The following is a 26,473-nucleotide window of genomic DNA, read 5'->3' as shown; positions in this document are numbered from 1 at the left end:
ATCGCCAGGTCTTTCTTCCAAGGCACCTCTGGGTGGACTTGAACTTCCAACCTTTTGGTTAGCATCCAAGCATATTAACCATTTGCACTGCCCAAAAACCAAAAACCACACCCACTGCCATAGAGTCCATTCTGACTCATAGCAACCTTATAGGACAGAGTAGAATTGCTCCATTCGGTTTCCAAGGAGTGTGTGGTGGATTCGAACTGCCAACCTTTTGGTTAGCAGCCGTAGCTCTTAACCACTGTGCTGCCAGGGTTTCCTTGCACCACCCACGGACTCCTGAATATTACCTTAAGTGGTGAATTTGCTAATTTTACTGGATATTATCTGACATTAGCCCAGAACTTCTGCATCCTCATCTGATCCTCTCACCACTGGGGTAGAGCTGACCTGTTTTTCCTTGGTTTCCCTGCTGTACCTTCTCCTCTGTCCCTCGCCCACCCCCAGCTGTTTGCTCTCTATCCTCTCTGCTCCACTGAGAGTTTCCCCGGTGTCAGGCCTGTGTATTTTACACAAGGTTTCAAGCCAGTTCATTTTGGTTTGAACCCCTGCTGAGAATTTGCATTTCCATCATCAAAAAACCCACTGCCATGGAGTTCATTCGGACTGATAGCAACCCTATAGAACGGAGTAGAACTGCCCCATAGAGCTTCCAAGGAGCACCTGGCGGATCCAAACTGCTGACCTCTTGGTTAGCAGCCATAGCACTTAACCACTGCACCATAAGGGTTTCCAATTCAGAGATACTTAAGTCAGAATCCACATTTTAACAAGATCCCTGATTCTTATGTATAGTAAGAATCACTTCAGAACCACTTTTCTACTAGGAAAGGAGCCCTGGTGGTGCGGCAGTTAAAGAGCTTGTTTGACAACCAAAAGTTTGGCGGTTCGAACCCACCAGCCACTCAACGGGAGAAAGAAGTGGAACTCTGCTTCTGAACAGATTACGGCTTTGGAAACCCTATGGGGTGCTTCTACCCTCTCCTATAGGGTTGCTATGAATCAGAATTGACTCTACTACAGTGGGTTTGGTTAGTTTGTCTCTATTAGTGGTTCTCAGGACTGGTCCCTATCCAGCAGCATTAGCATCACCTGACGCAGTGGTTAAGAGCTCAGCTGCTAACCGAAAGGTCCGCAGTTCAAATTCACCAGTTGCAACTTGGAAACCCTATGGGAGCAGTCCTATTCTGTCCTATAAGGTCACTATGAGTTAGAATTGGCTCAATGGCAACAAGTTTGGTTTTTTGTGTTGGGGCGGGGGAGGGTTGGGGAGAACTTGTTAGAAATGCAAATTCTCAACACGGGCTCAAACCAGAACTAATTGGTTCGAAGCCTTGATTTTACATCCCTGCATCCCTAATACTTAGCACAATGCTGAGGTGATAATAGATGCTCGGTACTTTTAAAAAATGAATGGTACATTTTGGAGCTGGTGGGGGCCCTATTTGATAAGGATTTAATACTGACTTTGTAAAGAATTCTTTAATTCAAACATTTATGATGTCTTCTAATGAGACCAAAGTAAAGAGCTTTGGAATGTCTGGATTCGATCTGTGTTTTACAAGGATCATGGAAGACACAGATTTGCAAGTACTTTGTTAACAGGCCAACGCTACACAAATGTAAGGGAGCATTATGTCTGTGAGTCATCATAGGTGTGTGCTGCAAAGAGAAAGATACAAAATCACATTGCCTGAAAAATAGGCACACTTACAATCTCTCCATCTTTGCCTCCAAAATCTAAATACAACATCCTGATCCCATCATCTGAAGACATCTTGAGCTTTTCATAAGGAGACTGTAGGATGGTTTTGGGAAAGGCACCCTCCTGTGGTTCAGTAGTAATAGAAAATCCATTCTCGTAATGGATGGTCAAACGGCACTCCTGGTTTTTATAGGTGCAAGCTGAGAGAGACAGACAGAGAGACAGAGGGACAAACATGACCATGGAAGTCAATCCATTTTCCCAGGCACTCAACACTTAAAGTATCCACAAATTCTTACTAAAGTTGAAAAATAATAATTGCTCCTGAGACTATTCTCCTTGGATTTATTTTGATACTGTAACTTTAACCTCCCCATGGAACAATGGACAATAATCTAAAAGAGGTTCTTCTGGAAATTTATTCTGCTGGGATCTACTGAATTGTATCTGGGTTCTAGCCTTATCTGACCATCTGACAATAGGCAGGTGTACAGGTGTACTTGTCTTCCAATGGCTAGACGAGCCTTGCCTTAAGCTAGGAAAAAAAAAATTGACATTAGATTTACAATAAGCCACCTTGGAATCACCATCATCATCAACACACACACACACACACACACACACACCATACTCGGTGTCTTGTCTGCAACCTGGTGAAAGAAGTGAGCACTGCCACATCTCATTACCAAAGTTAACAAATGCTACATATTTAGGAAATCTATAGTGAGTAGCTTTAAAATAATCTAATTTGCAGTTTCTAAGAAGTCTAATAGGGGTCATTTTATAAACTGAACCTAAAAAACCCAAATCCTCTGCCATCGAGTCAATTCTGAATCATAGCGACCCTACAGAACAGAGTAAAACTGCCCATAGGGTTTCCAAGGAGTGGCTGGTGCATTTGAACTGCTGACCTTTTGATTAGCAGCCATCTCTCTTAACCACCGTGCCACTAGGGCCCCTTATAAACTGAAAGGGGTGCTCATTTAATTTCCCGGGAGATCTAGGATGCTGGGAAAGCTGCTGGTGCAGACAGATCTCAGATGTGCTGGGAATGCCATTTCTCCCTCGGGCCCAGTGTGGCATCCTGGACCCTCAGGTAGTCCATGTAGTGTCCTCCTATCCAGAGGCACCGAGCTAAAGCCTCTGGAGCAGGTCAGAAGCCAGCTTTTATCTGGGATTCTCACTGTGTTCAGGAAGACAGACTAGCATTTCAAGCTTGTAAGCTCGATGGACAGAAACCCTGGTGGCATCGGGGTTAAGTGCTGGGTTGCTAACCAAGAGGTTGGCAGTTCAAATCTGCCAGGTGCTCCTCGGAAACTCTACGGGGCAGCTCTACTCTGTCCTATAGAGTTTTATTTTAAGCTGGACAGGGGCCTGCCACAAGAATCCTAGTTCCTGTTTAGCAAAAGACTTGTGAGTTTTTAAAACCGTTGATAAAGAATTCTGCAAGAGTATTACAAATCAGATCGAATTTTGGGCCACACATTTAACAGACCCTGGCAAGTAAATTGGCTCCATATCTAAAAGATCTTTAGGGAAACCAGGACATTTTCTGAGCTGACACTGGGGCTGGGATGAGAAGGGAGGAGAAACAAAAAAGAAGGGAATTGCTGATTGAGTTTACTCCCTATCATCATTAGCTCCACTCAGCTTTATAAATCAGCTTTAAGCACAGAGAAGTGAATATGTCACAACCCAGGTTGCTCAGATTTCAAAACGCAACTTCTGTCCACTGGGTCCCATGTGTCTTTCTCTCTCTGGCACCTAGGATATGGAGGGAGATGTGGAGGGACCTTGGCAAAGGGTCTCTCAATTCTCCTCCTCATGAATAATGACGGTGGGGTGTGGGAGGTCTTCAGGCTTGGGGGAAGAAAGAAGCAGGGGTCTGTTAGGGCTGGAGTCAGTATGTCATTTGGTTTAGAATAAATAAGTATGAATAAATAGGCATGGTGGTGCAATGGTTAAGTGCTCAGCTGCTAACCGAAAGGTCGGTGGTTCTGAACCCATCAGCCATTCCACGGGAGAAAAGACCCGGCAATCTGCTCCCATAAAAATGACAGCTTAGGAAACCCTATGGGGGCAGTTCTACTCTGTCCTATAAGTTGGCTATGAGTCGGAATCGACTCTGTGGCACACGAGAACAACAACAACACGTATGCATAAGTACATACAGCGTCCATCTGCTCATAGATTGAGGTTGCTTTTATTGAAGTGTTGATTAAAACATCTGACCCTTCCCCTACTCTCTGCAGACGTCTTTCTACTTGTAGCTAAGGGTTGCTATTTTCCAAAGACACACTCGCTAATAAGTTTATAAGTCCTTCTGGGCAGAGACCCTTGGTAAATTTTAAGTTACCTTCTCAGAGGGCTCGAGTCCTCTGTCCAAGGATGACTGGCAAAGAAACTAGCACACAGGTAGCTACCCTTCCCATTTAGGCTCCTCTTTGCTGACCCTCTTTATTTCTACCAGCTGTAAAGCATTTGAAAGAATGGGCTCTACACATGGCTTTTAGTTTTTCCTTCATGCTTGAACTTCAAAGTGATGCCATCAGATATGCCATCAGATAATCAACTACTGATAAAAAAAAAAAAAATTAGTGGTTTTAATTCTTCTTGTTGTTCTTAACCAAAACAAAAAACCCGTTGCTGTTGAGTTCATTCTGACTCATAGCGACCCTATAGAACAAGTAGAACTGTCCCATAGGGTTCCCAAGGAGCACCTGGTGGATTTGAACTTCCCACCTTTTAGTTAGCAGCTCTAGCTTTTAACCATTATGCCACCATGGTTTCCATTGTTGTTCTTGGGTGCCATCAAGTTGGTTCCGACTCACAGCAACTGTATGTACAAGAGAACAAAACACTGACCAGTCCTGCACCTTCCTCACAATTCTTGTCATGCTGAGCCCCTTGTTGCAGCCACTGTGTCAATCTATCTCACTGAGGCTCTTCCTCTTTTCCGCTGACCCTTTACTTTACCAAGCATGATGTTCTTCTCCAGGGACTGGTCCCTCGTGATAACACGTCCAAAGTACGTGAGACGATGTCTTGCCATCCTCAATTCTAAGGAACATTCTAGCTGTACTTCTCCAAGACAGATTTGTTCACTCTTTTGACAGTCCATGGCATATACAATATTCTTTGAGAACACCATAATTCAAAGGAAGCAATTCTTCTTCAATCTTCCTTATTCATTGTCCAGCTTTTGCATGCATATAAGGTGACTGAAAATACCATGGCTTGGGTCAGGCGTACCCTAGCCCTCACAGTGACATCTTTGCTTTTCAACACTTTAAAGAGGTCTTTTGCAGCAGATTTGCCCAATGCAATACCTCGTTGGATTTCTTGAATGCTGTTTCCACGGGCGCTGATTGTGGCTCCAAGTAAAATGAAATCCTTGACAACTGCATTATTTTCTCTGTTGATCATGATGTGGGTTATTGGTCCAGTTGTGAGGACTTTTGTTTTCTTTATGTTGAGGTGTAATCCATACTGAAGGCTGGATTGATCTTTGATCTTCATCAGTAAGTGCTTCAAGACCTCTTCACTTTCAGCAAGCAAGTCATTTGCTTATCACAGGTTGTTAATGAGTCTTCCCCCAATCCTGATGCTGTGTTCTTCATATAGTCCAGCTTCTCTGATCATATGCTCAGCATACAGATAGAATAAGTATGGTGAAAGGATACAACCCTGACATACGCCTTTCCTGATTTTAAACCCGGCAGTATCCCCACACTCTGTTCCAATGACTGCCTCTTGATCTATGTACACATTCCACATGAGCACAATGAAGTGTTCTGGAATTCCCATCCTTTGCAATGTTATCTGTAATTTGTTATGATCCACACAGTCTGATGCTGTTGCATAGTCAATAAAACACAGGTAAACATCTTTCTGGTATTCTCTGCTTTCAGCCAAGATCCATCTGACATCAGCAGGTGGGTTTTAATTCTAGTTGACCTCAAATGGTACTCTTGGCCTTTATATAATAGAATCAGCTATTTGAAAATGTTCTCAGTCTACACAGGATAAACTGAAGACATTATCAAGTTAATTAAAACATAAACCCCCTCCCCCAACTCTCAGCAAGCATCTTTCAATTTGGAACTGGCTGGCACGTTTGGTCATTTCCATGATTTCTTCTCTCTTGCCATCCATTTAATGCCAATCCACACAAATTTTTATTCTCCTTTGTCTAGTCTATCAACAGCCTCATCATTTTCCTGTAAAATAGGGTTCAGCTTATTGAGAGGGAAATATTTTACAAAATTTGTTGAATGTAAACTAAATCAGATCCCTTTTACCAGCTTCATTCTTGCCTAGAACACTCTGGAAGTTGCAAGGAGTCTGAGCTTCTCTCATTGCACATATAATTTTATTAAATTTAATCTTCAGGTGGCTTGGGCCTTTTCTAATTTTCAAGTTCAACACCCTAGTCCATCTTTCCACACAGAATAGGAATCAAAAACAAAAGCTGCAGTAATCCTCCCAGAATGCCCCCAAGTGTTTCCCATCACTTTCCAAAACAATACAATTACACGAGTAGAGGAAATGTGGAGAAACCCCGCCATACATCACTGTTTCCTATCTTTTATTTATTTGTTTAAAATATGGAACGCCCCATGAATTTGTATGTCATCCTTGCACAGGGGCCATGCTAATGTTCTCTGTATCATTACGATTTTAGTATATGTGCTGCCGAAGTGAGCAATGTTCCCTATCTTTTAGAATACTATTGGTTACCACTAAGATCAAGTATAGAGTAACACTGGTTGACTGAGGAAGTTGTACCTTAGTGCAATACTACTGAGAGCGGTCCATGGACCAACAGTATCAGTACCACCTAAAATTCTGTAAAAAATGCAAATCGTCAGGTCCCACCATAGACCTACTGAATCAGAATCTCTGTAGGTGGCATCCAGCAATCTGAGACTTCTGAGGGTTCTTTTTTTTTTTTTTTTTAATGCAGCTGGAGTTTCTGAGAAGCACTGTTCCTGTCTGGTGGAAAATTCTGTTCCTCTAGAGCGGAACTGTACAATGGGAATTTCTGCCATGATGGAAATGTTTTAGATCTGCACTGTCCAACATCACAGCCATTAGTCACATGTGGCTACTGAGCACTCGACATCTGGCTGTGGGACTGAGGAACTGGTATTTTAATTTAATTTTAAAAAAGCCTCATGTGCCCAGAGGTCAGCCTCTTGGACAATGCAGGACTGAAGATAACAATTACAAGAACAACTAATAATTATACTCACTGAGCACATTCTATGTGCCCAACACTGTGCTAGGTGTTTTACATGAATTATACCTCTAAATTCTTATAAACAACGATATGAGGTAGGTACTAATATTGCCCCCTTCCAATACATGAAGGGAAACCCTGGTGGCATAGTGGTTAAGTGCTACGGCTGCTAATCAAAGGGTCAGCAGTTCCAATCTGCCAGGCGTTTCTCGGAAACTCTATGGGGCAGTTCTACTCTGCCCTATAGGGTTGCTATGAACCGGAATAGACTTGGTGGCACTGGGTTTGGTTTGGTTTTGGTTTTATACATGAAGAGGAGCTCTAGTGGTGCAGTGGTTAAGAACTTGGCTGCTAATCTAAAGGTCAGCAGTTTGAATCCACCAGCTGCTCCTTGGAAACCCTACAGGGCAGTTCTGCTCTGCCCTATAAGGTCGCTATGAGTCGGAAACAACTCTACAGCAATGGGTTTTTGTTGTTGTTGTTGAGGATACTATCCAAACCAACCAAACCCATTACTGTAGAGTTGTGTCCAACTCATAGTGACCCTAGAGGATAGAGTAGAACTGCCCCATAGGGTTTCCACGGCTGTAATCTTTGTAGAAGCAGACTGCCACATCTTTCTCCCTTGAAGCAGCTGGTGGGTTTGAACTGCTGACCTTTCGGTTAGCTTAACCACATGCACCCTCTTTATGAATGTCCACAGGAGACCTGATTTCAGAACCAGGAATAACTGGATTATGGATACAGTTAACTGTGTATTGTGCTGGCTGATGAAGAACACTGGGTTAAATATGGAGTCCATCATAATGAACGTACGAGATCTTATAGCATGTATTTTGTTTATTAATGTGATCTTAGATTCATATTATTTTTCCTGTATCTTATTTTCCTTAAGCCCAATTTTTCTAATTTTAAAATTATCCATCCGTCCATCCATCTACCCAACCATCTGTCCACCCATTCATCCATCCACCTACCCACTCTCCCACCCATCCATCTATCCGTCCATCCATCAATCTATCTACCTATCTGTTTTGGGGAGTGGCATGAAAATTGCTTATCACAGAAGCCTGAACAGGATTGTTGTTTTTTGAATCACTGGCCTAACAGTGGGAAGTCCCAGGTCTCTGAAGATACTACAGTGGATGGAGAATGGACTCTAGAGTATCACTTAAAGTCAGCTCTGCCATTTATTAGTTGTGTGATCTTGGGCAAGTTACTTAACTTTAAGAATTTGTTTCCTGATTTGTAAAATCAGATTTACAAGGGAACTGCTGTGAGAATTAGATAAGACAGTGTTATTCAAACCTTTTGCTTTTGGTTTATAAGCCACAGTAAGATATTCACTTCACACTGTGACCCTGGACACACACACACTCACACACAGCTGAATGAAAGTTTCCACAAAATAACACTTAGAGTAATATTTCTATTTCATTTTATTTCTTTTTTCAAAATATTGGTCTCGCTTCCTTCAATTATTTCAGAACCCACTAAAGGTTTTTTTTCTCACAGGATGAAAAACACCAAGAGACAGTATATAAAATGCCTGGTCTAGAGCAGGTACTTAATAAATAGTGATTCTTCCTTCTATGCACCCGTCCCATTTCTACTACTAACTAGTACTTTCTTACAGCTCCACATGAATGTGGACTGACTCACATGGTGATCCTTCCATCCTGCCTCTACTTCTCCATTCACGCCAGGGGAAGGGGCTCACTTCCCAAGCCTACGCCTTTGCTCAGTTACCCCCACCTAGATGCCTCTGCTTCCTGCCCTTTTTCACAGCCTGGTTTTCCAGTTTCTGCTCAATTCTGTGAGCTATGTATTATATTTCCAATAGGTTTATTTTGTGAAAAATTACCCAGAATCAGTTTCTGTTGTTTATATAACCAAGAACCCAACTAGTGTATGCCTCAAAGTTCATCCCTCCAGGAAGCCACCCATGGGTTATATATAGGAAAATGACATCTGTCTATCCAAGTTACCAACTTTCCTGGAATGAAAATGAGATAAGGCAATGAAAACCTTAAATTACATTTTAGTAAGGCACACAGTGCCTTTAATTTAAAAGAATTTCAGTTTATGTTTATCACCGGAATTTTAAGTAGCCCAAAGGCCAGTAAGGGAAACTACTCTGACGTTAGGACGGAGTTCAGGGTGCATCCTTCTCGTAATGGCAAGACACAGGTAGCCCAGAGCCAGACCTACTCACCGGTGCTGACTTCAGTAATGAGTTCAGCCGCGTGGTGGCAACCCTGGACTATGCTCCTTGTCCAATGGGACAGGTCCCTGCTGATCTCTGCCCTGAAGAGATGTGTTTCAATCCCTTGCCTGGTACCGGTTCGGGTTGCAAAGGACAGATCCACACCAGCCTGGGGCGATCCCTTCCCAGGGCCTGAATGGACCAGCCTGGAAGTTAAAAAGAGAGTGAGAGAAAAATAATCATCAAAGTGGAGACTATTTTAGCCATCTGGCATATCACTTAGAAAAGCCAAAAATGGTGACTTGCTCTCTTTTTTCTGACCTAGAACCAAAGGGGCCCACTTTACTGCTCTCCATGGTTTCCTGCCAGGTCCTCTACCCAGCTCTTCCCCAGTGGTCAAGTGAGATTAAGACACTGCCCAAGAGCTGTGCACCTGGCAGACGATGCAGAGGGGTTGAATAATACAACTTTTTTTAACTTGTGCAAATTCAACTATTCTCATTCAACCAGAAAGAAAAAGAAGGAATAAGTACACAAGAGAGAACAATTTAAACAGCATATAATATCCTCCCCACCATTCCATTCCTGAGCATATATATGTCCCAGAGTGACCGTGAAACCACGAATCTATTGTTTCCTGGGTTAAGCTAAATTCCCCTGTGTCTCTTGTAGCTGGAGCATCTGGTTGTATTGAATGTACTCTTAAGTACACATTTTTCATGCACACAGCTGCCAAATGCAAGCAAACTACCTGGAACTCAGTTAAAAATGTAGGAATCTGTTTTAAGCCTTGAGAAAGAACTGGAAGATGCTGGGCTTCTTGAGAAATGGTAACAAAATGCACTTTAGGGGGGATTTAAGGGATTTTCAAGAGTAATTTTTAACTACACATGATTTTCATGCTGACTTTAAGACTTATTCTCAACATAAAATCTGACTCCCCTAGTAAATATTTTCTGAAAGGCCAGACTTAAAAAATGAGGAATTGAAGTCTCTGAGTACCACCTTCTGAGCAGGCACTGGCTCCTATTTCTTACTCTCCCCCACCACCCATTAGACACTTGGATTTCTCATGTTCTCACCTACTCCTCAGTACCTCGCACTCCTTTTGAGAGAGGCTCTAACAAATTTGCAGGGTACCTGTTGCTTTTTTTTTTATTATTTTTTTTGTTCTATAGAGTCGATCCCAACTCACGGCAACTTTATAGGACAGAGTAGAACTACCCCATAAGGTTTCCAAGGAGTGGCTGGTGGATTCGAATTGCTGACCTTTTGGTTAGCATCTGAGGTCTTAATGACTATGCCACCAGGGCTCCATTTGCAGGGTAAAACACAAGTATAATTGAGCAAATGTTACTTCTCTCCAGGATATTTGCATTTTCAGTCTTATCTTTTCATACAAAAAGAAACACTTTAGCATTTGTTAGAGAAATGCCAGGTGTCTATCCCTATGGTGGGTTGGGAGAGTTATTTTCTTAGGCAAAGGGCTCGTTACCTCTAGATTAAAAATTGCACAAAGGAAATCCAAAAGCTTACTTTCTCTTGTAAACTTAAATGTTGTAAGCCAAAATTATCAGTGGAACAAAACCTATTATACTGCCTCTTGAATTTCTGGCAACAAGCTTGTGTAACTCTGGAGAGCTTTTTTTTACTTACAAAGTTGGAATTAGGTGGGAGGGTGGTTTACAATGTCAACTTTAAGACAAAGGTTAGTTGAGAAGTCTTTTGCTTGTAAAATTGAAGGTAGGTAGGGAAATTCTATGAATCTCTTTGAGAGAAGAGTCTAGAGAAGTGTGAAGAGAAAAGTCTGCTGACATGGGTGCCCACACACAGGGATTAACATGTTGAGACTGAGCCCAACTGCTCAAGAGGGAGCTGGGTGTTTTGTAATGTGAAGTGAGCAGGAGTGGATTGTGAAGCTCCCAGAGATTTCAAGATCAAATTGAGGCTATAAAAACCTAAAAGCATTTCTCAAAAACCAAATGCAGGCTTTAAAGGGGTTGGAGGGTCAGGTAAAATTTTATTAAGGAAAGGTGTCTACAGGAAGCAAGAATTTATATTGTGCTTTCTTAGTTGCTCATAAGATTTTGTACTCAAAGTTGCAATGTTTTAAATTTTACTTGCTTTGAAAAATATATCCAGCTCAGCCTTTTTAAAACCTGTACCAGTTGAGCACAGAGAGGAAGCAGCATGGAAAAGTGAAAGGAGACATAGGTTTTAAACCAAAAAACCAAACCCGTTGCCATCAAGTTGATTCTGACTCATAGCGAACCTACAGGACAGGGTAGAACTGCCCCATAGAGTTTCTAAGGAGCACCTAGTGGATTTGAATTGCTGATCTTTTGGTTAGCAGCTGTACCACTTAACCACTACACTTCCAGGGTTTCTGACATAGGTTTAGGAGGCATTAAAAACCTGCGTTGTAACTCCATTCTGTCATTTATTTAAATTTTCTAAGAATTACTACCTCATAACATGGTATTGTGAAGACTACATGAAATAGTCCAGGTACTGTACATAACATTGAACCTAACATGATTTATACTCAATAAGTATTACTTTTATCCCTTACCCCTACCCTCAGTTTTCTAATTTTAAAAATATAATTCCTACTTCATAGGATTAGGATTAAATATAATAAAGTTTTGTAGTGTAGCAGTTATCTTGTTCATCTAAAACATGAAAGAAACAGGTTCACAGGCTGCTTTATTTTGGAGCCCACAGGTGGTGCAAATAACTAATACACTCACTGCTAATTGAAAGGCTGGAGGTTCAAGTCTACCCAGAGGCACCTCGGAAGAAAGGCCTGGTGATCTCATTCCAAAAAATCGGCCACTGAAAGCCCTATGGAGCACAGTTCTACTGTGACAAACATGAGGTCATCATGAGTCAGCGTCAACTCAATGGCAACTGGTGCTTTTGGTATATAATAAAATGAATAAAGAACTTAGCCCAGTATTAAGCACATCATAGTATTCATTCAATGAAAATTGGTTCTCTTACACTTTCTGTTCTCACTTTCCGTCCCCTAAATATCCGTACAGAGGACAGCAACTCTGCCATACTCTGGAGGCAGGGTGAATGAATGTATTATAGAGGCAGAGGGGAAGAGAAAAGAAGATATACCACCTTCGAGGAGAATGCTGTTTTTTTTGTAAATTTCCCACCATTATTTATTTTTCTCCAGAGAGGCTAAACAATCTAAACTAATAATAATGAGAAAATGCAGTTTGTTAGAAAATTCTCATTTGGTAGCTCAGAGCGTTAGGGATGATATTACTAACAGAAAATAACTCCGTGAGCAAGCCCCGTATCAAGCTGACCAGCACCATGCACAGGGTATACTTGATGGGAAAACCCAGAGTGTTACAGGAAGTAATGATGAAAAAGAGCCTTTGCAGAAGGACTATCAATGTACTTTATTAGTCCCATCACTGAATACTTATGGATTGAAAAAGAAAAGGGAAGACAAAAAATTGATTTTTCAACTAACCAAGTGTGAATCATCTAGTATTCACGCTAAAGAACAAGTTGGTTTGCTGTCTGCGGGTTAGCAGACACTCTGATTTGTGTGTTCTTTTAAATATGCCAATGTTGGTTTAATGAAACGTGCAGTGCTCTGTGTAAACTCTGAGGTAAAGCAAATAGTCTTTTCCACTACCTAGTGGGTATATTCCATCACCCGTTTGTCAGTTTGTCCTACTCTGGTGGCTTGAGTGTTGCTATGATGCTGGAAGCTATGCCACTGGTATTTCAAACACCAGCAGGGTCACCCATGGTGGACAGGCTTCAGTGAAGCTTCCAGACTAAGACAGACTAGAAAGAAAGGCTTGGCAGTCTACTATGAAAAATTAGTCAGTGAAAAACCTATGGATCACAACAGAATATTTCCCTGTGCTGGAAGATGAGCCCCCTAGGTTGGAAGGTGCTCAACAACTGAGTTAAACATACCAGCAACCCGGGCAATACTGTATTCTGTTATACATAAAGCTGCCATGAGTTGGAGCTGACTGCATGGCAACTAAGAACAACAAGTGTGTGTACTAGCAACAAAAGGGTATTTTTTCCAGGTTAGAGCAAGTGAACTACAGTAGATATTCACACCGTGCCTGCGGGTGTACATCCTCTCAATAGAGTATTACACAGACCTTGAGAATTATCTTATAATACTATGTATAAATGTGGGGAAATATATATATATGCATTTATACACACACACACATACAGTAAAATCTGTGAAAACCAGAACTGGCGGAAACCTATCAGAGAAGGAAAACTAATAGAGAGTGACCGAAAAGTGGTAAGACTGCATGCACCCTATCAAAGGCAGAAAACTTGCAAGACCTGGAAAAACAAGGCAGTGCCCTGAAGTTCTGGTTTTCACTGTATATACGTATACACATGTACATATATAATATATACCAAACTAAAAACTTGTTGCTGTTGATTCTGACTTAAAACAACTCTATGGGACAGAGTAGAACTGCCCCATGGTGTTTTCAAGGAGCAGCTGGTGGATTTGAACTGCCGACCTTTTGGTTAACAGCCGTTGCTCTTAACCACCACGCCATCAGAGCTCTGTATATGTATGTATGCGTGTGTGTGTGTGTGTGTATACATATATTCTGAATATGTAACTCAACAAATCCATTGAAATATTGAGGAATGTGATGGGCAATTTTATTTCTTTTTTTTTATTATTCAAATTTTCTCTAAGAAACATACACTGCATAACTTAAAGATTAACTTAAAAAGGGTATGGGGCTGAAATTAACCAAAGTCTTTCACTTTGGTTTTTAGAATCAGAACGTCCGTTGCACTGACTCAGTGTAAGACACCTATTTGATTTGTTTGTTTAATGTTAGTGGCAATTCAGTGTTGATATACTGGCTGTGCTCCTTGATGCCCCAGTGCATTTGCCTGTGTCTGGGTTACTCTGTATTGTCCATGTCTAACTCCTAACACCTGCAGGCTGTGGCTATGGAACAGCCCTTCTCAGAATGAAGCTAACTGATGCATGTGGAATGAACCTACACCTGTGGCCTCATTATTCCCTTATACTAACCAACTGGCCTCCAGCAAAGGAGACAGGAGAGATGCTGAGAGCTGTGAGTTGAAGTTACAGGATATCTTTGGACTCAGAGGTGCTCTGAGGAGTCTTAGAGGAGCTTCCTGATCTGCTCAAGTCCCTTCTTCCCACCCTCTAACTGAACACCCAAAATCACTAATTTATTCTGTCTTGGAAGAAGGACAACCAGAATGTACTTTAGAAGCAAGGATGGCGAGTTTATGTCTCATATACTTTGGACGTGTTATCAGGGGGGATCAGTCCCTGGAGAAGACATCCTGCTTGGTAGAGGGTCAGCCAAAAAGAGGAAGACCCTCAACAAGATGGACTGACACAGTGGCTGTGACACTGGGCTCAAGCATAACAATGATTGTGAGGATGGTGCAGGACTGAGTGGTGTTTCATTCTGTTGTACATAGGGTTGCTATGAGTCAGAACTGACTCGATGGCACCTAACAACAACAACAAATTTATTCATTCACTCCATAAAGATTTCACCATTCACCTGCTATGTACTCAACAGATATTTAGTGCCTACTCTATGCCAGACTCAAGGCTAGGCAGAGTGTGAGCAGAACAAACACGGCCCAAGCCTTGAGGAGATGCAGTTTCAGGGGAGAAGGTCTCTCCCCCTTCTAATTCCCACAGACGTTCACTCCAGGTTCAGCACCAGTCCTTGGGAGACTCACTCCTGGGAAATATGGAAAAGCGTCAGGGCCAATTTCCTGCAAAGACAAGTGGAGGATGTGAGCCAGGGTAGGGCATTGGAGTGGAGAATAATTCCTCCTCGTTGGGGTAACCCAATCATTATGAAGATTTTCCTCCAGGGGGTGAATCTAAACCTCCAAGAAAAGCAGCTCTCTCACAAGAACAGAAAGCAGTGGGCTCTGGCACAAGGACAAAGAAGGACCCCCACATTTATCAGCATATTTGTTACTGCATTCCTATCAAGATGCTGGAAATAATAGCTTTTTTTTTTATTCTTCATATCATACCTTTTGATTGTCAAGAGACAGCAATAAGTTGAGGATGATACATAGAAATGTAGACATTCACTGCTATTTCACCTTCGGGAGGAGACCAAACAGAGACTTGGTGGTTTCATAAATCATGACATTGCAAAGACAAGACAAGGCTGCTAGATAAGACTAAGACCTTCCTGCTTACCTCTTTTTGTTATGGGGGCTGCCATGGTAATAGGAGTGGCAGCTACTAGGAAGAGAGAGGAAAAAATAGTGGAATAATTCAGCTGATAAATGCCCTGTGAGATTTATCTTGAGATGAATTTGCATTGGCCTATTGCCAATTCCCAGCCAGTAATACTGGATATTGTAAATACAATAGCCTGCTCACTGAGCACCTCCACAGACATTTTTTTATTGCCAATTCCCAGCCAGTAATACTGGATATTGTAAATACAATAGCCTGCTCACTGAGCACCTCCACAGACATTTTTTTATTGCCAATTCCCAGCCAGTAATACTGGATATTGTAAATACAATAGCCTGCTCACTGAGCACCTCCACAGACACTCAGATAAGTGAAAACAGTATTTTATGAGGTCCTTAAGGTCTTAAGAACCCATCAAAAGCAAAAACCAAACCCACTGCCATCGAGTTGATTCCGACTCATGGCGACCCTATAGGAGTAGCACCAGGATCCTCAAAGGGCCATGGTCATCACAGAAGAAAGGAGTTTGCACCGGGAATGAAAACATGATTCAAAAGAAACAGCCTTTCAGATTGAGGGGCCAAATGAGAGGAGCTTCCTAACAACGCCAAAGACAACATGAGTTGCTACTTTTTAATATGGAAAGAAGACAAAGGAAGAGGCAGGCCTGTACCTTCAGGCTAACACTGATGTTGATAGATGGGCAGAGGAAACTGAACTCATAAATTCTTGCTTTGCTGCTTTATAAAAAGAACGACTGAAATTTGAACCTGAATAAGATCCAATGGAAGCCCAGATGGAAGTGGTATTTCTAAAACAGCGCCTTCTACTTCATGTGAATTCAAGTCCTTGCCTGGGAAGATCATACACCAAGGTACTGGGAGGACTTAACTAGGACATAAGTGAAACTCTAGGGGAATCTTGGGAAAATCATGGAGAAAAAGAGAGATGTTGGAAGACTGGGAAAGTGGAAATTGCATCTTGATTTTCAGAACACGGAATAAAGTAGATTGTAGGACCTGTCCCCAGGCAAGATTCTGGAACAGATTTTTTTAAGTAATCATTTTTTTACTTTGGAAAGGAGAAAGCAGTCATTCCTGAGGACCTGCGTGGCTTCCCTACATTCAAAAGTTTCATTCAGAAACAAGATTACTAGCAAAGTAAACAGATGAAGTGAATCTTCAGAAAAAGCATATTGACCAAGTTTCCCTAACTGGGACACAACAGAGGAATAAATGTTGGGTACAAAGCTTACTATTAGTCAGATGAGTACCTTCTTAAATGACCACACCTACTATGGGTCAGTGTAATGAGAGATGGAGGCAGAGCTATGTCCTCACACCTACTGTGCTAAGCATTTTTTATCAATGACTTATATGAAAGCGTAGAGGACATAAACAGCAAATCAGTAAGGATGGACCAAAAGAAGACAGGAAGAACAATCACAGGATCAGGGTGCAAATTTTTTAGGCACCACACTTAGAGCCAAAAATTCAGGTGCCCAAAACAAGAAACAAAAACATACTTAAAATAGGGGAGACATGACATAGAAGCACTACTAGAAATTTATTTGATGATAGATGCAACCCAGAGCTGCAACTTAGTGTGATTTTATGGTACGTTAAATGACATGAAAGAGGTGATCATCCCATATTCCTCTGCGCAGATCAGACCACACCTGAAATACAGCACTCAGCCCCAGGCACCAAGCTTTCACAGAGAGTTGCTTAATCTTATTTGGTGCCATAAATCCCTCTTGGCAGTGTAATGGAGCCTATAGACCTCTACCCTGAATAACGTTTATAAATATATGAAATAAACTAAACAGAATTACAAGGGAAACTGATAATATTGAAATACAGTTCTATACAAACATCATCATATCAGAAGACAATGATTAAAATAGTAAAACATTCCAAACCACTTCATAAAGAACATAGTTGTAAGCTGTTTTGTCGGGAGAAGATAAGACTTAAGGGAGGGAGGGATGGGACAAGCATGCACGTCCACAGTGTTTACGAAGTGTTCAAGCACAGGCTGGTCAGTGACTTCGCAGGATATCAGACAGTGTTCTCACCTTGAGAATGTATGGTTTGATCAAAGCTACCCCCTGAACCTACGCCCATAAAGGAAAACCACACGTGGAGCAGATGATTTGCCTCTTGGGAGCTGTGATGGTTAATTTTATGTGTCACCCTTGGCTAGGCTATGTGCCCAGTTGTTTGATCAAACATTAGTTTACATGTTGCTGTGATTGTATTTTATAGATGTTATTAACATTTACAATCAGTTAACTTTAAATAAAGGAGATTACCCTCAATAATGTGGGTGGGCCTCATCCAGTGAGTTGAAGGCCTTGAGAGCAAAAGCTGAGGTTTTCCAAAGAACAAGGAATTCTGCCTCAGGAGTACAGCTTAGAAATCTTGCTAAAGTTTTCTAGCCTGCTGCTCTGCCCTACAGACTTCAGCTTTGCCAGCCCCACAATCACATGAGTCAATGCCTTAAAATAAATGTCCATTTCTATTCCTATCTGCCTGTCTATCTGTCTCCTATTGGTTCTGCTTCTCTGGTGAGCCTTGGCTGATGATACAGAAACTTACGCAGAGACTGCCTAAGCTGGTAGCCAACAGGTCTTCTTGGGTGCCCACTCCATGGGGCTCGTTGCTCATGTATCAAGGTGGACAGCTCCTAGGGAAGGTGGGAACAAACTTGGTGCCGAGCAAAGTGATCTGCTGGAACTCAACACCAAGTATAGCAAGATCTCCTTGATGTAGGTGCCTGTCCTCTGGACTTCCACTCATCTTTATCAATTTGCTTACTCCACTGTTTTATGATTACTTCCTTATCTGGCTCACTAGACCCTGGTCTCCTTGAGGGTAGGAGTTTTCCCTCACCTCTCTTTAATTCTGTAGTGTATAGGACTACACCTGAAACATGGTAGGTATCCCATAAATGTTGGCTGAATACCTGCATGAATGCATATTTTTAAAAACAATTTTAAACTGTAAGTTCCATTTCGCAATGCAAAATACACACAAGCACACATATGCTCGCGCGCACACACACACAGCTGACCTTTTTTGAAATGTTTTGAAATCTGGGGCCAGTGAAAAGGTCTCCTAAGGGCTCTTCACTCAGAACACGTTACGGTAGCCAGGTTCCTGGCACTAAGTGCCAAGTAAATGTCAGCTGGACATTAAGATTTTAAAAGTCAGCATTTGGACATTTGAAGAGGTAGGGCTGAGGATAAAATCTTTCTACTTGAGTCTTCCCCTTTCCACCAAGAACCGCCTTTATGTACTCCTCCCAAGATTCTTCCCAAAGATCTGTCCTGACCTACAGATCTCAGGAGGAATATGAAATAGCTATTATTTATCTTTCAATTATTTCACATTTTAAGCTATTTGTGTATCCTTAAAAATATGACCATCTGTCTCTTATCTGTGGCAGGGATTAAACTACAACAACGAAGACAATGTTGTCTCCCAAGAGAACATAACTTTCTTACCTCACCAGAAAAAAATACTGGCACTGGGGACAGGTTTTCAAGCTGCAATTCACATCCAATTTCTAACTTTTATCTGAAACTGTTTGAGAAGCCCAGGAAAGGCTTTGTTCCATGGTTCTAAACATTCAGGTACACAGTCACATGACTGGAGGCAAAGCACAAACCCCAGCAAGTGGAAAAAATAAATAGGATCATATGATATTAGAGAGTGGGGCAAGGCAATGAAGCCATAGGTATGAGGTGATACAGCAAAGACTCAGAAGCCTGGATTCAAATCTCAGCTCTGTCATTTACCAGCTATGTGACTTCGACAAGTTTCTTAAACTCTCCATGCCTCAGTTTTCTCACCTGCAAACTGGGAATGACAGTATGCCTACCTTATGGCGTTGCTGTGAGGATTAAATGAGCTAATACATAAACACTGTGTAGAACAGCACTTGGCAGTGAGTATTTAGTAACAGCTATTTTTATTATCACAGGGTCGCTATGAGTCGGAATCGACTCAACGGCAGTGGGTTTTTGGTTTTATTATCATAGGAGTCCCTGAGCAGTGCAAACTGTTAATGCGCTTGGTTGCTAACCTAAAGATCTCTGAAACTGAAAGGCTAGTGGTTCAAGTTCATCTAGAGGCACTTCAGAAGAACGCCTGGCAATCTACTTTTGAAAAATCAGCCATTGAAAACCCTATGGAACAGAGTTCTAAGGCGATACACATGGGGTCACCATGAGTCATAATCAACTTGACCTCAACTGGTTAGTGGTTAAACCAGATAAAAAGAAAAGAGAAAACGTTTTTAAAATTACTTCAAGTGCCCAAAGTGGTGGCTTCCATGAGGCTCAGGGTGGTCAAGTCTTTGTTCAAGACATGGGGGAGCTTGGCAGTGGAAGTGTTCGTTCCTATGGAAGACCAGCCGAACGTCCCCCTCTCTACCAATAACTGAGGAATAAGGTCGCTATGAGTTGGGATTGACTTGCAGCAATAGGTTTGATTTTGGTTGGGTTGCATAATGTTTCTGGGTTCTGAGGGGTGCTTCTTTACCTGGCTATTTTTGAGAAGAAGAAAAAAAAAAAAAGGAGAACCTGTCTCATAAGTAATACATATGCATTAATTTAATTTGGGATAGGTATTAGAGAATGTTGCATAAAATTTTCCATGCAAAAACATTATTATTAATATCCTTAATTAAAACACAAACAGTTGCAGCACACAGATTCAGCCAAATTAGTAAAATTACATATTAGGTACCTGGGTTGCTAAGCAATATTACATCCTCATTTTACTTAATTGCTGTAATTAGCTTCTCCCAGCAGATGCCACAATATTGGCAAGATACACACATGGGTGCACACATACAAAAAGAAAAAAGAGACAGCAACTGGTCAGATTCCTTAAATGATTCTAGCCATCTCCTATACTTTCATCCACTGGCCACCCTAATGGAACCCAGCATTCAATAGACTCTGTAGAGAAGAAGTCACGGACAAAAAATCACAAAGTGTCAACTGCTGGGTGGAAGGGGCCGCCCAAGAACCACCACCTCATCCCAGCCAGAAATAGCTGACTCATTGCCTCATTTCTATCTTCTCAACTTCTTTCATCTGAATATGGTAGTGAAAGAGTTGGGTTAAGGGCTCAGCTATCAGAAAGTTGATAATATTGATGGATATTGATTATATGCAAAAACCAACTTAATACATAGAATATGTGGCAAAAGAGGTTGGAGTCAATTCTTGACTATTTAATGGTATTATCCGGGTGGGTCTCCAGAGATGACTGACTGTCCTCAATAAGCTTCTCTAGCACCTTCATTACTTTCATGACCAGCCTCCAGGAGTATTACTGAGAGAGGAAAGTGGAGGTCCACTATGTGAATGGTTGTGTTGGTACATGATCTCATTTAGTCTCCATGTGACTCTTTGAAAGTAGCATTATCATCTCCGTTTTATAAACCAGCAATCTCTGGTTCTGTGTAGTGAAGTACACACCTCACACAGTCCCATCCCTACAAACAAACGAATACCTCATTACCTCCAGTTCTTGTATCTCAATGACTTTGATTTAAGACACTATGAGTCCCTGATGGAATGTAAGTTCACATGGAGGGTGAAATATGTCAAATTACTTATCAGTCATTCATAATTGAATTTCAATTGTTTTCTCTGATCCTAACAATTGTTAACATTTATTAACTACCTATTATTTTTCAGTCACATGCTGACATTTACATATACTAACTTAATCAGTCACATCAACAACTGTGTGAGCTAGAAGATACTATCGCCCCCTTCACACAGACGAGGAGATTTGGATTCGGAGACACTGATACCTTGCCCAAGATCGCATTGCTGGCAGAGGCCTCAGGGTTCAACTCCTGGCTTGGCTGATTCTAATGCCCATCTTCCCATTCTGCTAATGTTCTACCTTCCAACCCTGAGGAGCTCATGGTTGGTACAGAAAGGGCAGGAGGCCAGCAGCTGGTGTGAGGACTAGTATATGGGGGCAAGTGAGATGGGGAGGTGTGGAAGGCAAACCTCACACTTTCCAGTTTGACTTGAGTGTGTAGATTCTGTCATGGCAACCGCAGGAATGACCATGGAATATGCTCACATTCTCTGAGTGAGGGATGCCTCTCAGATTTAGCACGCAAACCACAGGCTGATTGTAATTTAATGTCTGACAAAGCTGATTTGTCAAACTTCTCCAAAGGAAAAACAGTTCCTAAAATTTCTGAGGCTGGCCTGAGGCAGCAACTACTTTTAGCACTTAGAAGCAGGTTAGTCCCTTAGGCACCAAAGATTACCCAACACGTTTACTGGAAATGCTTAGCGTCCTCAGCTCCCAAGTGGTGGGGTGGTAGAGAAGGGCACATTTCGTCAGTTCCTCTTTCACAGCCACTCCAAATCCTTCTCTCAGGCCCATGAGTCAGAAAGCAGGATTCAGTACAGCAACAGTTTTTACAAGCTCTGTGTTTCTGAACTTTTCGCCAACCACTGGGACTGAGCGTGCTGAATTTCTGGGCTAAATCTCCTCTAGACTTCCAGAAAGATTTTGACCTTAATCCTTGCTCTCTGTAGGCCCATCTCACTTGCCAATAATGATGACAGAGACAAGAAACAAGAAGCAAGACTCTTACTCCATATGGGCAAAATTTTTTTTTTTTTAATGTTCAGCAACATCCAAGAAGCTTTGGCTTAAGAAAAAAATGTTTTCCCAAGGACTCATAAAAAGCTGAGGGATGACAATAGCTAAAATGACAACATGTTTGCAAACTTCCCAAGTATGCTGCTATAAACTACACTACAGATACACAGAGGCACCACCAAAGTCTGTCAGTGGGAGAGAGGGCTGCTGGTAAGCCGCTCCGCATTGTGCTCAACACCAAGACCAGGTTATGAGTGTTTCTGATGCCACTGCTATAAAGCACAATCAAATTTTCATCTTCCAGAAAAATATAAGTTAGACGTGCCTGGACTTAAAGCAGCCCTGGTGGTGCAGTGGTTAAGGGCTCAGCTGCTAACTGAAAGGTGGGAGGTTCCAATCCACCATCTGCTCTACAGGAGAAAGACGTTGGCATTCTGCTTCAGTAAAGATTTATAGCCTTGGAAACTCTAATAGGCAGTTCCACTCTGTCCTATAGGGTTGCTATGATTCAGAATCAACTTGACGGCAACAGGAAGGGGACCTAAAACATATACACACCCACACAAACAAAAAAATACACCAACTATGAACTGTCTAAGGGAGTAACTCAATTTAGAAGAACCTGTTTCCTGCTGGCTCTAGTCCTGGCCGACTCTTCATGTGAAGGGAAGGCTGTTTCCAACATCCTGAACAAAGCTTCCTACCACTGCTAAGGGGACTGACAGTCACCCAGTACCTGCCACATGCCAGGCATAATGCTAAGTAAGGCCACATGTCTGTCATCGTATCTTAATTTTCACATTCACCCTGCAGTACACATCATGATCCTAATTTTCAGATGAGGAAGCTGAGGATCAGAGAGGAGAAATAACTTACTCAAATTCAAACAGCCTATAAACTGCGATTTGGCTGGGCGAAACTGGGGTGTGAACCCAGGTGTATCAAATCTAATAGTATGATTTTTCTTCTCTACCAGTAAATGCACTGCAATGGTTAAGCGTCTGCTAACAGAAAGGTGGGTGGTTCAGACCCACCTAGCGGTTCTGTGGAAGAAAGACCTGGCAATCTGCTCCTATAAAGATAACAACCTAGAAAACCCTATTGGGCAGCTCTACTCTGTCACGTGGAGTCATGATGAGTGGAAAACCAACTCAACAGCACCCAACAATTCCACCACCAGTAAAGAAAGTGGTTTCCTTTTTTTTTTTTTAAAAAAAGGAGATGCTCTTTAACATGTTTTTGTTGCTTACTTATTTTCATTTTTTGCTAACAGGACAAATTTTAAAGGGTTTATTAGAAGGTGCGATGATGATGATGACCTGTGGATTTTACGTGGTTACAGTTTTCACTGTGATGAAGTTGTTTAAAAAAATTAGCCAATGTACTTTTATAAACTCAACAATAGAGAGTTGGTTAGAAAATAACTGTAATAATAGCTAAATTATTTTGCACTACCCATGTGTTAAGTCAATTATTCTAAGCACTTTACATTGTCTAATACAATCCTTTAATGACGTGGCAGGTAGGTAAATATTACAGATGAAGAACGTGAGGCAGAAAGAGTTTATGAAATTTGCTGAAGGTTCTAAAGCTGGGAAAATAGCTGAGCTGGGATTTGAAGCCAGGTTTTAAGTTTCCAGAACCTGTGCAGTGGAGCATTCATACGACGGGACATTTTGCAGCCAGTAAAATGAAGCAGGGAAGAGTACAAAAGTGACAGGGAAAAATGCCTAGAAGATAACACTTAATTAAAAAGCTGGGCAGCAATGCACCATATTTTAGGAGTTGCTGATGAACTAGATCCAAAAAAAAAAAAAAAAGCTCATCGCCATCAAGTAGGTTCTGACTCATAGCGACTCTACAGGGCGGAGTAGAACTGCCCCATAGGGTTTCCAAGGCTGTACATCTTTACAGAAGCAGACTGCCACACCTTTCTCTCATGGAGTGGTTGGTGGGTTTGAACCGCTGACCCTTTTGGTTAGCAGCCGAGTGCTTAACCACTGTGCAATCAAGGCTCCTTTGAACTAGATTAAGGATTAGCAAACTTTTTCTTAAAAGGAACAGATAGCAAATATTTTAGCCTCGGTGGGCCATTTGGTCTCTGTTGCAACTACTCAACTCTGCATTGCAGTGCAAAAGCAGCATAGGCAATATGTGAATGAATGAGTGTGGCTATGTTTCAATAAAATTTTACTGATGGTCACTGAAGTATGAATTTCATATCATTTTCACTATTTCAAATTATTCTTTTTTATTTTTTGAAACCACTTCAAAACCAAACCAAACCCACTGCCATGGACTTGATTCAGACACATAGTAACCCTATTGAACAGAGTAAGCTGCTCCATAGGGTTTCCAAGGCTGTAAATCTTTACCGAAGCAGACTGCCACATCTTTCTACCTTGGAGCAGCTGGTGGGTTTGAACTGCCAACCTTCTGGTTAGCAGCTGAGCACTTTAACCACCACATCACTAGGGCTCCCTAAAGCCAATTAAAAAATGTAAAAATCATTTTTAGCTGATAGGCTGTATAAAAATGCATAGTCAGCCATATTTGGTCTACAAGATGCAGTTTGCCAAACCCTGAGCTACAGAGTGACAATGATCAATGTGGAAGTGTCAGAAGTCGATTGGCAGGCCTTTCTCCCTAGTCTATCTTAGCCCTGAAGCGCCATTGAAACCTTTCCACTATGGGTGACCCTGCTGGTATCTGAAATACCAGTAGCACAGCTTCCTGCATCATAGCAACAGACAAGCGACCACAGTACAACAAACTGAGAGACAGGTGGTGGATGCATATTAGAGGTTAGATATTTAAGGGTAAGCGCCCTGGTGGTGTAGTGGTTAAGTGCTTCGGCTGTTAATCAAAAGGTCGGCAGTTCGAATCCACCAGGTGCTCCTTGAAAACCCTTTGGGGCAGTTCTACTCTGTCCTATAGGATCACCATGAGCCGGAATCAACTCGATGGCAAGGGGTTTGGTTTTTTTGGTTGTTGTCGTTAGGTGCCATTGAGTCGTTTTCGACTCATAATGACCCTATGTACCATAGAAGGAAATGCTGCCCAGTCCTCACAACTGCTGCTATGTTTGCGTCCATTGTTATAGCCAGTGTGTCAATCCATCTCACTGAGGGTCTTCCTCTTTTTCACTGATCGGCTATTTTACCAAGCATGATATCCTTCTCCAGGGACTGGTCCCTCCTGATAACACGTTCAAAGTAAATGAGATGAAGTCTCATCATCCTCGCTTCTAAGGAGCATTCCGACTGTACTGGTATAACAACAACAACATTTAAGGGTAAGCTAGGTTGACCATTTCCAAGAGAGGAATCGAAGATCAGAAATGGATCTTCACCTAGAGTTTCCGGAAGGACCTCAGCCCTGCCGACAACTTGATTTTAGCCCAGTGAGACCGTATTGTCAGACTTATGACCTCTGGAACTGTAAGAGAACATTTTTGTTTGTTCGTTTTAAGCCTCTGAATTTGTAGTAATTTGTTACAGCAACCATAGGAAACTAATACAAGAGGAAAGCAGAACCAAGAGGAGAGAGGAAGCTTCCTGGTGACTCTAAGCACCTGGATCCAGGGGAGTCAGCCCTGTGAACTGATTCATCGGTCGTCATCACAGCTTGAAGCAAAACAGTACTTTTGAAGAAAGACAGGAAGAAAGATGTAGTCTTCTAAGCCAGTAGTTCTCAAACTTGTAGCCTGCATCAGAAACACCCAGAAGACTTGCTTAACACTGAGGGACTGGGCCCTATCCCCAGAGGTTCTGATTCAGTGAGTTTGGGGTGGGTCCCAAGAATGTGCATTTCTAACAAAATCCCAGGTGTGCTGATGCTGCTGGTATGGGGACTACACTTGGAAAACCATTGATCTAAACCATGGGTAGAAACTCTAGGTTTCTGATGATTTCCCCTCTATCCTTACTCTGTTGAGTGATCTGGGCTAAGTTTCCTCAGTTGTAAGATGGGATAGCAGTGGACGTTCAATGCAGGATTAAGTTGTCAGAAGAGCTATGGAAAGGTTTATATGCTTACTTAAAAACCCAGCAAATTCAAAGAGCCACTAAAACACTAGGGATTAACAATGTGCTCTTGGGAAGCTGCAGAGAATAGCAGCTAGGAAGGGAGATTCAGGAATCAGAATCTTAGCACATAACTTCCTGCTGTATGACTGTGCATGACTCACTTAGCCTTTTGGTTCCCCAGATAACCTTATATTTATTAGTATACTTATAAGTATTATTATTATTTACTAGTAATATTTATTAGCAAATTAACCAAACCATTTGTTGTTGAGTTCAACTCATAGTGACCCCCCGTGTGTCAGAGGACAACAGTGTTCCATAGGGTTTTTGGTAGTTACTTTTTCTAAAGTAGATCACCAGGCATTTCTTTTGAAGCGCCTCTGGGTGGATTCCAACTTCCA

At 41.8% G+C, this 26,473-nt stretch overlaps 1 protein-coding gene and 1 non-coding gene across 3 annotated transcripts in view; both read right to left on the bottom strand.

Moving 5' to 3' along the window:
* Positions 1 to 26,473, bottom strand: part of SNTB1 (syntrophin beta 1) — a 260,706-nt gene that overhangs the window by 10,689 nt on the left and 223,544 nt on the right. For both annotated transcript variants that reach the window (XM_049854432.1, XM_049854431.1), the window contains 2 exons: positions 9,166 to 9,362; positions 1,718 to 1,908 (listed from right to left, as the gene is read on the bottom strand). In XM_049854432.1, the coding sequence (XP_049710389.1) occupies positions 1,718 to 1,908; positions 9,166 to 9,362 (388 nt within the window). The remainder of the gene's footprint in view (positions 1 to 1,717; positions 1,909 to 9,165; positions 9,363 to 26,473) is intronic.
* Positions 6,310 to 6,416, bottom strand: LOC126059108 (U6 spliceosomal RNA). The gene has a single exon (XR_007513369.1). It is a non-coding gene; the product is annotated as a U6 spliceosomal RNA (small nuclear RNA).

This window comes from Elephas maximus, chromosome 15, assembly GCF_024166365.1.
Source record: "Elephas maximus indicus isolate mEleMax1 chromosome 15, mEleMax1 primary haplotype, whole genome shotgun sequence".
In the NCBI taxonomy this organism is placed as follows: Eukaryota; Metazoa; Chordata; class Mammalia; order Proboscidea; family Elephantidae; genus Elephas; species Elephas maximus.
The sequence above is the reverse complement of the archived record's forward strand: the minus strand, read 5'-3'. Positions and strand labels throughout refer to the sequence as shown.